A 12,011-nucleotide genomic window follows, 5' to 3' on the forward strand; every position below is an offset into this window, starting at 1 on the left:
TCATTATTTATTTATTTTTTCATTAATCGAATATTTTCATTACTTAATTTTTACAAATAAATGTAGGTGGCTTCCACTATTTTTTCCAATAATTTGTATTTACGTAGCATTTTTCACGAATTTTGGAAAAAACATTGAAAAAAATTGTTAAAATTCAGGAAAATAGTAAATTTTACAAAGATATTTGTAAAATTGTAATTTTAATATTATTTTATTAAACCCAATCACTTCCAATATTACTTCTTGGTAGATGATATAAATAGTAATTATGAATTCGTTAAATTTACTAAAGAAAATCAGTAAAATTTACTAATTTTTAGCAAAACATAAAGATAAAAAATTATAAAAGAAATATTAAAAAATTTATAAAAAAACTAAGGATTGAAGTGCCATGTGTAGAAAAATACCTTAACTATTCATTTGTTGTTCCTACAAATTTCATTTCCGGTTACCTTTTCGATCAGTGTTTGAGAAAAATTGCAGTTCCTGCTGCTTTTGAGGACAGACCATGAGACTCCAGTTTTTTTTCGCCCTGGGCTACAAAGGAAGTTATGCTGTATTTTCCGAGTGACTTGCATGAAAACTTTTTCTTGTTTTCCCAACCACCCTCGTAAGGAAGGAAAACACACGGGGGCTCTTTGAAAAGGAACGTGGGTGCGAGAAAAGTGTTTTTCGACATTTCCTTGTATTTAGCAACTAAGAGGGAATTTCCATTCTTTCTCACTTTACAAATGGCTTAATGATGACCTGCTCTTTGAGCTCACGCCTCTTGAACCACATGCACTCAAGGATGATGACACAGGCACCCAGAACACACCCTATGAATAGTACCAGGAACGATCCTTGCATGTCATCCAGATTCACCGTGTGATTGTTCACCTCAATGGCTTTGCCTACATTCCAGCAGCGATCCTTCTTGGGGAGATATTCCTTGAGCCAGCGTTGGATGAAACCCATCTGATGCAATCTGGTGATCTCTGAATTAATGAGATTGAGGTATGCACTATCCCTTGGCATAATAATAGCTATCTGTTCATCCAGGAAGTCCTCAACTCCCAAGGCGAAGTCACAGCGATCATTGACCAGAAACTCTTTCTTCATGATGTACTGCAAATTACTCTTCCAATCGATGTAGACATGCTTCCCCTGACGGACATTCTCAATGGTATCTGAGGAAGTTTCAGTGTTGAAAGCCATCCCATCCAGGAGCTTTTTGTACTTAGGCTCATCAGTTTCTGCCAGAAATTCCTCCAGAAACGTCCCTGACTTTGTACTCCACGACACAGCGCCACTTTTTCCCACCAACTGTCCCACCGTCGTGATGGGAATTTCGATTTTTGGGAAGGTCAGAAAAGCCACAAGATTACCACAGTATGTAGTAACTAGGACTATTACAACTAGCCACCACGTTCCAATAATTATTCTGCCACTGTCAGCTTGAGGTAAATACATTCCACCTGAAAAGAAATTCATCCGATAGAAGTCTAAGTAATGAACTAGCTGCCACTAGCTGCACTTAATAGAAATTCTCTAAAGGTCTTATAAGAGGCAGGGTACTTAAAGCGAAGGAGATATCTCTAATAAGTGTAAACATTTTGTGGAATGCCGGTATTTTAACTCAGTTAATGTGATGATCAGATAGATGGTGTTATCACAGGATAAGAAAAGACGTGGGGTAAGGCTTGGTAAGACTGGAGACAGAAGTTCTAGCTAAGACCATCAAAGGGTTGTAGTGACAATTAAATAAGATGGTATGGGAATTTAAAAAATAAACCACTATAATTCCCTTTTACACACTTGCAACTTGAGCCGTTTCTTGACTTAACCCATTCATTACCATGGTATTACACATTATACGCAAATTGAGTACGTAACATCCCGTCGAATTTGTTAAAATTGGCCTTTTCCTCTTTCCTAATTTGAATTCTTGTTGTCAATTGTTTTCTAGCATAGTTACTCTATCTAACTGCGTTATCACACTTGCACATTAAAATTTTAATATGATTCACATTAATTGTCGCTGGTGAGAGTCCAAATGTGTAATTTGTGTGTTTGAATCATTTTATATTCAAAATTTGATCTATTTGTTAATAAAAAGGTAGATTTGGCCCTCAAAATTTGATATAAATTGATTTATAGCATTAATGCGAAAAATTAATGCGATTTTCTCTTTAATTTTTTAATGTGAAAAATATTTATGCTTTAGGTAAATTTAAACTTATTTTTGCAGGCCAAGTCCACTTCTTTATCAATAAATAGAAAAAACCCCGAATATTAAGTGACTTAAAGACACAAACAACATATTTGGATGCTCACAAGCGACAATTAATGTGAATCACATTAAAATTTTAATGTGCAAGTGTGATAACGCCGTAAAGCAAGAGTTTGTAATGAATTAATGCACAGAATTTAAATTCAGTAACCGTTAAGACGAGTGTTTGATAGCGGCTCCCCGCACCCCATAATAGATAAAAATTCTTTCTTTTTAAAAAATCATCTATTAATCTGTTTGAAACTAATTCCATAATATGAGCAAACATTCCATCTCAAGTATTTCTAGTACCTAAATTGACTGAATGTGTTAGTCGTAAGTGTATCTAGGGCATAAGACCTTACATAAACCGCTAGAAGACCTTTTATATACACATTATTGATTCAAATGGCACTATGTTCGGTTTGAAGCTTGTGTCCTGGGTTTTTTTTTTATATTATCGTAGATGCGGGTTACTTTCCACTCTGAGAATGATTTTGCACCTCTGCTCTTCGTAGGCTTTGCTTTAGTTCTGGTCTGGTACTTAAGGATGATCTTTCCTGATAGGATATAATAGATAATGCCCTAGACACACTTACGACTTAAGCCGAGAGACGACTTAGTGGAAAATTATGGAAATGAAGTTTAACCATTATTTCATATATAATTATGCTAAGCCGTCTCTCGGCTAATCCTCAGGTCTGTCGAAGCCCTAATATAAGATCGACGAAGACCATCTTTCAGTACTAGAATTAAAGAAACCCTTACAAAAGCATTATTGCAAAGCCATTCACATCTACGGCAACAGAAATGTGGTGGGATTAACACTAAACCTACCTAGATCCGGTCAAATTGACCGGTTTAAAATTAACACATATTTAAGCGGTAAAATGTCACTATCAAACTTAATGAATTTCTTAAAATATGCATGTAATATAGGGGAAAGTGCTCTCCCTTTGAACGTTCATGCCTTTGAATAATGTGATTTTTTTTTTTATTTTTCCTAAGTGGCATACACATTTCTATTAAATATTAGTTAGCTTATTATCAATTATTGATAATTATTTAATAATTATGTGTAAGTTTCTTAGGAAAATAAAAGAAAATTCACATTATTCGAAGGCATGAACGTTCGAAGGGAGAGTACTTTCCCCTATTTTTCAGTGTTTAAATTTTAATTTTTTGCTCTTTTCCAAGACAAATTGGTTGAGTATACTACCCAGGGGCATGACATTTCCTATGTTTCCCATATGTTTCTAGCGCGCCGAAAAAACTTTTGATTTTATTAGCTATTTTCTGTCATTGTAAAATGAATTAGCAAAAAATATTAATACAAAATAAAAGCCAATTTAATAACGAAGAGGCAACCGAAAACCTCAAATTGGCAACCTACGTAGTTTTGGAGATATCTCGTAAAATGTGTACAAAAACAGGAAAAAATTTACACTAAAACTGGTCGCATTTTTCAAAGGTAATGTCACCCCCCTAATACTACCCTACCACGGTTTTGTTATTTGACCGAAAAACGACCAAAAACGGCCGGTAGGTTTAGTGTTAAAGGTGCTCGTACGTATACCATAAACCCCTATGCTTACCGTATTTGATTACAACCCGGCCTATCTCAGCATAACCTAAATTTCGTTTTCATTAAGGCTTTCATAAGACACTGTTCCACACTATAGTAATTATAAGACCTTTTGGAGATTTACTCCCTTCTTGGAAAGAGTACTCCTCCCTGAAAATCCTCTTGTACATAAAAACAAAACTGCACAGACATCTCATAAGCACCTTTTTGGCATCCTGAAGTCACATCCAACGTAGAAATTCATAAATTTGGGTGAAATTTGCAAATTACAAAGCAATTAAGTTTCGGGTGATATCTACGTTTTCACATCCACTATATGACTTCTTTATAACCCAAAAATTACCTTGTTGCAAAAGTGCTCCGTAGATGTACCAGAAACAGTTGTTGATGCGATTCAGGCCCAGCCTGGCGATGTCAAAACCTTTCTGTTCGTAGAATGGGCTGAATCTGTTGACTAAGTACAGGAGAGGACCCATAACAACTATGCAAGCAGCTAAACAGAGCCAAGTCTAGGGGCGAAATTTGAATATCTAAAAGATAACGGAAATTTAAGAGAATTGCATCATAAATACTTCTTTGGTGAAAGGTGCCATGAAGAGATACAATCTACTAAGTTCTCGGGGTCGTGAGACAATAAAATTATAGGGTTGAATGCTGATGGGGATGGTGTAGTTTATGAATCTCTTGTACTTTTCGTTGACAGTAGCACCAACAGCTGCCAGGAACACCTTGTCCTGACTCACGAGATTGAGAATTTCCATGGGGATTGTCGTTGTGGGTAGTTGTCCTTCCTCTGTTGACTAAAAGTAGCACAAGAGAAGAAAGAGTATTAATACTGCAGGATTTCCCAAACTCAAACTCTCAAAAGCATGTTTCTCATGTTTCTCCATCTTTGGCTATTACAGCCACTTTCTTTAGACCTTCTCAAGTGATGTCTATTAGTGGGAGTTTTTAAAAAGTGCCATTTGTTTTTCTTAATTACTTGACTGTCTAATCCTCTTTCAAAAGTTTGCAAAAAAAAAAACAGGGACAGGGTAGAAGTTTAATGCTTGTGAAATAGGAAACATCCTCTTGAACATTCTCAGACAAACTCATAACAATTTCAAGCATCAGAATAACTTTAATAGGAAAATATTGTTAAAGTTAAATATTCATGAACAGTTGAACAAACAGAATGAGTGAAGTGAAAACTCCCAAAAATAATAAAAGCTCACCACAGTATTTATATTAAAAGTTTTTTTGGATTTTAATTCAGCAATATTATGAATTTTCACTGGATGCAAAATAATTGAAGCACTCAGTCTGTATTGTTAATATTTTGTTTGTTCAGTTCCCCTGTTGTACAAAACATTCTAATTTAACTTTATTTTGCTGTTTTAAATTAAAATAGGAATAAAGTTTTTTATTGGAATTTTGCTCTGCAAAACAATGAAATAATGAAATTTCGAGCCGGGGTAATTGATATACTGGAAGTTTATTGTATTTTTTTGTGGTAGGGTTATATTTAAAAAGTTATAATTAATCCTATTAACCCTTCGGTGCTCCTATTAATACTCCAGCTATTTTTTAAATGTTTTGTTTAGGAGAAATCTTTTTAGTCTTTTACGAAAGGCAGAAAAGGATAACTGGAGACAGTCGGTCGAGTACTTTAGGACAAATTTTTGTCAAATTTTGTGCTGGTGTCTGATCAATGCGATCAAGCGATTATAAAGACTGACTGAAGCGTTCTGTCGATCATGTAGCCTGATAAACACCATCAACCGATTTTAAAGACTGATCGACGTGTTCATCTGATCATGGAGATTTATCAAAACGACCAGTTGATTATGAAAATTGACTGACGTATTCGGCCGATCATGGAGACTGATCGACACGTTCATCTGATCATGGAGTCTGATCAACACATTTTGGCGATAATGGAGACTGATCGACACGTTCATCTGATCATGGAGACGGATCGACACGTTCATATGATCATGGGGTGTGATCAACGCATTCTGGCGATAATGGAGACTGATCGACGCGTTCATCTGATCATGGAGTCTGATCAACGCGTTTTGCCGATCATGGAGACTGATCGACACGTTCATCTGATCATGGAGTCTGATCAACGCGTTTTGCCGATCATGGAGACTGATCGACACGTTCATCTGATCATGGAGTGTGATCAACGCATTCTGGCGATAATGGAGACTAATCGACGCGTTCATCTGATCATGGAGTCTGATCAACGCGGTTTGCCGATCATGGAGACTGATCGACACGTTCATCTGATCATGGAGTGTGATCAACGCATTCTGGCGATAATGGAGACTAATCGACGCGTTCATCTGATCATGGAGTCTGATCAACGCGGTTTGCCGGTCATGGAGACTGTTCGACACGTTCATCTGATCATGGAGTCTGATCAACGTATTTTGCCGGTCATGGAGACTGATCGACACGTTCATCTGATCATGGAGTCTGATCAACGTATTTTGCCGATCATGGAGACTGATCGACACGTTCGTCTGATAATGGATTCTGATCAACGCATTCTGGCGATAATGGAGACTGATCGACACGTTCGTCTGATCATGGAGTGTGATCAACGCATTCTGGAGATAATGGAGACTGATCGACACGTTCGTCTGATAATGGAATCTGATCAACGTATTTTGCCGATCATGGAGATTGAATGACACAATCAACCGATAATTATGGAGACTGATCGAAGCGGTCAGCCGATCATGGAAATTCATCAACGCGGTCAGCTGGTCATGAGAGATTGGCCAACGCGTTTAACTGATCATGGAGATTAATCGAAATGAGCAGCCGATCATGGAGACTGATAGTCGTCGCGTTCAACTAATAATGGAGACTGATCAAGACAATCAGCCGATCATGGCGATTGATCAATATGATCAACAGATTATAGAGATGAATTCAACCACCCATAGAGATTCATTGACGCGAATAGCTGATTATAGACCTTAATCAGCGACGATCTACCACTCACAGTTTAGCTGACAATACTTGTGCATCCCCTGAATGACTGTGAGGTCAATAATTTCGCTAGTTTAGACCCCTTGCTTACTTTATTTTCCAAAATAAATGAAAAAGATTTAAAAAAAAAATATCGTAGAAGCATTCTATGTATAAAGCCGGAACTTTTTCCCTCATTCGTAGGTTAATAAATTTGACCAAAGATTTTCATGCTGTCAATTAATTTTTGTAGCAGTGTTGTGCTCGTGAATTGTAGATGATAAAATCAAATATGATACCAGTGCATAATTAAGAGTAAACCCTGAAGTTTTCCTCAAGAATTTCCTCTCATGTTCTGAAAATGGAGTATCCGCACGGATGTGTGCATAACTAGAAGATCTTGTGTGAGTTTGTCAGCTAATAAAGCAACTCTTAATTAGCTGGAAGAGAGAGAGTCAGGAAGTGGATGGGACATAAAATTCAAACTATGCATGATACCATGAGTGTGGGTAAGCTATAAAGAGGTTGCACTTTCACCAATTACTTTGGGCGTGGATGCTGTAAACGAACCACTTACATTGTAACTCAATTCCTCAGTTTCATTAGCCTTGGGTATGGCCACCGGGATGACGTGCATGGTATAAGTGAAGTTCAATTTTTTGGCCATCTCATTGAGAATATCCATCACAACCCCTCGCATTACGCCCGGTACTCCTGATTCGTTGTACGCTATAATTTGCCATGGTGGATTCTGGGAATGAGGGATGTTTATGTGAAGGGGGGATATGTCGCAAAATCCAAAAACATGTAACTCACGTGATATGTGACTATGTGGAGATTTTTGCCCCGAAAACCATTCGACACGTGCGGAAAGAGAACATCGTTCAGTTGAACCCCATCGTTTGGCTTCCATGTGCCAACGTCGAGGAATTTTGAAGATCTTCGAGGAGTATTTACGATACTCCACTCCTCCTCAACATAATCTAGTCCGGAGAAAAAGACATTAATAAGCTTGACTGAGTTTATAGGAGCTGTGATTCTTTCAGTACAAGTTGAATATTTATTAAAAAAAATTAAAAGTTTTGGTAATTTTTAATTTTTATTTTTTTTTTTAATTTTTCAATTTTATATTTTTACTAATTCAAAAATATAAATTTGAATGGGTCCTTAGAAAATTAAAATTACTTGAAATTTCTGATATTTTAGTTTAATAGGGGAGACTGGGGTCAAATTAGCTACGCATAGAGTTACTGTTTTATCACACTTGCACATTAAAATTTTAATATGATTTACATTTTACATTAATTGTCACTGGTGAGAGTCCAAATGTGTAATTTGTGTGTTTGAATCATTTTATATTCAAAATTTGATCTATTTGTTGATAAAAAGGTAGACTTGGCCCGCAAAATTTAATATAAATTGATTTATAGCATTAATGCGAAAAATTAATGCGATTTTCTCTTTAATTTTTTAATGTGAAAAATATTTAGGCTTTAGGTAAATTTAAACTTATTTTTGCATGCCAAGTCCACATCTTTATCAATAAATAGAAAAACCCAAGCGAAAATAGAAGCGACAATTAATGTGAATCACATTAAAATTTTAATGTGCAAGTGTGATAACGCCGTTAGACAATGAGATGCAAGATGAAATTTTGTAGGGTGCCTTAGAAGGAATATTAAGGAAAACATCTGCCTTACAATTATAAGACCGATCAGAGGTACTTGACCAAATCACAGCATTACGAGCATTACAATAGCCGTGATTGTGAAAGAATCACAGCTGAAAGATAAGGAATCTTCCATGAGAATTTGGAATGGGATTTTGCTTACTCTGTGGAACTTTATTGTCGACATTCGTCTGATACTCCGTGCCCCAGTATTCACCTGCCTGAACTTTCCATGTTGTGCAATTGGAGCAGACTGAGGTACTTTTCAGATGAGTCTGCAAAGAAGCCATTCATCACAATCAATGGCACCTTCCGCTCGTCCTGCCACAATCTCAAGACTTACCACCATCGTCTCCAAGAGCATATCTCTCCGTTCCTTCTTCGTCGGTCTTATGGTTTCCCATTCCTCATCGGAAATCTGCCCATAAACTGCCTTCTCTTCACGAATCATCCTAGACAGTGCCAGGACGAAACTCCTCAGGAGCTCTGCACAGTGGCAGGTAATCCCAACCTTGCAAGCTGGATCCTTACTGGTCACATTATATGCAAAGGCCACATTTTCACCTTCCCCAATCAGCGGAAGCACTGAAGAGATATTATTCCTTTCGGAATTCGTGTCTGAGATCACATACATCCACTGACTAAAAGGTTCCACCATTCCCAGATCTTTGGCCACTTCCATGATATTCTCCATAATCACCGTTGTCACAATGGCCAGAAAATTTCTCCCTATATAGTTGGTTGGGAGGCTCAAAAGGGTTCTTCGGATGGATTTCCTGCGTTCCCATTCCTGAATGTGAGCCCGAATCTTGAACAGGGACACAGACATTGGCTTTACATAGCCATCGGGGGATTCTGAAGTCACAGCAATGGCTACACGGCTGATCATGTCGCGGGCAAAAGTATCATCATGGAGAACAATCGCTGACTTCCATTTCAGGGCTTGGGAGGATTTTAGGTCCAGAAGAACTTGAGGGAGTTCCTCACCACCGCTCGTTAGGGGTATCTAGGACCAAGAAAAAATGGTTATTGTTCTCCTTTTAAATAGAGAAAATGTAATGTCCTTGTAAATTAAAAAATATATTAATTAGGGTAAGTGTACCAAATTTCGGCCAGCTTGCAATTCCTGACAGTTTTTTTGTTCCTCGAATTTGCCATTAATTTTTAGTTTTTGCATACTCTAGAGATTATATAATGCAAAAAAAAATATTTTAAAAAATATCGCTTAGCTTAGACGAACAAGATGATCCGAAAAAAGGCATTAGAAGAATTTCGGAAGGGCACGGAACTATGAGAATGAGGGTAGCCTGAATAGGCCACCAAAGCTATGTCTACATTTTTATTCATTTTAAAATGTATTGAGAATAATTTTAGAGCAAATACAGACGATAAGTTGTTAACAAGGTTCTAAGCAAACACTCCTGAAGAAGAATTATTAAAAAAAATCAATTTATATTAAAAAATATTACATTTCAAACTTCAGACTTTGACGCTTGCATGAGTGGCCTTCAAAGTTGAAGTCAATTTCTTACTTTCACATACAAATGCGTATGGGAATTTTTCTGCACTCCTGATTGTTATGCTACATATTTAAAAAGTGAGAAGTTTTCCCGTATTATAAGATACCTTTCCGTATAGAGGGATAAATACACTAAATTTTTGTTTAAATAAATTTTTCCTTGGAGCACTGTGAGCTGAGTCCGAGATCAATTTAGGAATTGGCTTCAAATAGCTCCATATAAAAAGGCCAACTTGCCAGGCGCTTGCTTGCATGCAACTATGCCGAAATTTGGCACACTTACCCTAAATTAATTAAAATTTAATAAAAGAAAATTGATTTTAGCGATGAGCATTTAACATATTGAGTGTTTAAATCCCTTATCAATCAGATATCAATTAGATATGAACTTAAGATTTTTGCAAGCTATCCATTAGTGTATAACGTCCGTAAATGATGACTCTACCCTTCTATTTAGGTGAATTTTCATGATAATTGCACTGATTTTCGAGTTCTTAATATATTCTATTCCTAAATTAACTTTTCAAACTTTAAATTTAAATCACTCACTGAGAGAAATCCGAAAAAGTCAAAATAACATTCCGGAAATGTTAATTTTACCCTGCAGTATTGATCCGAAATCGGTGTAAATATTACCCTTTTTAGGTGTATTAGGGGTGAAAATTACCCTTTTTTCATGTTGATTTTACACTCAAAGGGTGTAAAATTAACATTAAAAAATGTTGATATATTTTTACACCCAAAAAGGGTTAAAGTTATGACGAAAAAATGTTAATCGCAGGCTCTTTTTTTTCTCAGTGATGTTTACTGAGTAAATTTAGTAAAATACTTATCATTTAGTCACAGGTACTACCGTACTACTATATAAATTTGAATAATCTCTCACCATGATAGCTTCACTTGGTGGCAATCTTGGACAATCTGGGTCAGTAAGAGCCAACAGAAGAAGAGTATCAGCCCTGGCTTCCCGGAAAACTCTCCAGGTGTTGTCACAATTGCTCACTACAAGTACTGCTGTGTAGTCCTTCTTGAGATTGACACTCGTCCAGGAGTAGTAGGTGACATAGAGGCCTCCATTCTTAAGATCCTCTCTCAGAACTCGTTCAATTATCACCTGAACTTCTGTGTAGACGGGATCATATTTCTGGTCTAGATATTCTTGGTCCAGTATTATAGCTATCAATTGCACAGAACACTTGAGAATGAGGATTCTCTAGACAAGGATAAAGAAGCACTTACCAATTGAAGCATTGGCTGTTATGAGAGATGGAAAATCATCTGCTTTCACGAGAAAATTCACTTGAACTGTTAGCACTAGCAGAAGAATCCTCAGGAACGTCCTCAGCATTTTGCCACGTTCACACTTTGGAACCGAATGAGATTGCTTATGTCATAAATCTTCAATTTTATACCCAACCATCGTGTCACGATCGCCTGAGATTAATTTTTCACCCCAAAATACTGAGTTCCCAGATTATTTTGTCCAGGTGTACAAATTCAATCAAGAGCAAAGGAAGAAAAATTTATTAATACTCGTAAGAACGTTGCTGGAGTGCCGAAGACGTGGAAATGCCATGTGAAAGTGTGTGGCACAGTTTGGCGGAAAATGAAATGGAAAGCTGCTTAGAAGCTTCCGTTAAAGGTCTGCTGAATCTTACTGATGAATTAACAATGATTTGTGTTCGATCAACCCATTTTTCCCTTCCTCAAAGTTCAACACTCGCACTGTCTTGCTCAATGAACTTTTTTGTGGGTCAAGTTCTCAGAGGATGCTTTTGGGGGAAAATTGAAAGCCCAATTTCACCAGAAAGACCATTTAAGTATTTTTAGTAGGATTTTATTGCTCGAAACATTACGGAATGCGCAATAGAATGGAAACCATATCAAATTATTCTCAACTGAAAATAGTTTTAATCTGAGAAATATGTTGCTCCTGCCACTAGCCTGTATTAATTACAAAAAGAAATTGTAGGTTATATTAGTTAACGATATAATTTATTAAATAATTACACTGGCAATTTGC

At 36.6% G+C, this 12,011-nt stretch overlaps 1 protein-coding gene across 1 annotated transcript; it reads right to left on the minus strand.

Moving 5' to 3' along the window:
• Positions 1-668: 668 nt before the first annotated feature.
• Positions 669-11,744, minus strand: LOC129800808 (ionotropic receptor 93a). The gene is made up of 9 exons (XM_055845476.1): positions 11,228-11,744; positions 10,875-11,164; positions 8,813-9,475; positions 8,633-8,744; positions 7,617-7,783; positions 7,378-7,551; positions 4,409-4,636; positions 4,180-4,345; positions 669-1,457 (listed from the first exon to the last, which is right to left on the minus strand). Exons 1-9 carry the CDS (start codon positions 11,334-11,336, stop codon positions 721-723), a joined length of 2,646 nt encoding a protein of 881 aa, XP_055701451.1. The 5' UTR covers positions 11,337-11,744; the 3' UTR covers positions 669-720.
• Positions 11,745-12,011: the final 267 nt, after the last annotated feature.

The sequence above is a fragment of the Phlebotomus papatasi genome, chromosome 2 (genome assembly GCF_024763615.1).
Source record: "Phlebotomus papatasi isolate M1 chromosome 2, Ppap_2.1, whole genome shotgun sequence".
In the NCBI taxonomy this organism is placed as follows: domain Eukaryota; kingdom Metazoa; phylum Arthropoda; class Insecta; order Diptera; family Psychodidae; genus Phlebotomus; species Phlebotomus papatasi.

What these genes read in the sequence shown, in the direction of transcription:
- LOC129800808 (XM_055845476.1), bottom strand. Translation starts at nt 11,336, where the DNA reads ATGCTGAGGACGTTCCTGAGGATTCTTCTGCTAGTGCTAACAGTTCAA. An exon ending in TGGCACCTTTCACCAAAGAA is followed by an intron (nt 4,346 to 4,408) that starts GTATTTATGATG and finishes TTTCGCCCCTAG; the next exon opens with ACTTGGCTCTGTTTAGCTGC. An exon ending in CGGAGCACTTTTGCAACAAG is followed by an intron (nt 1,458 to 4,179) that starts GTAATTTTTGGG and finishes ATTTCTTTTCAG; the next exon opens with GTGGAATGTATTTACCTCAA.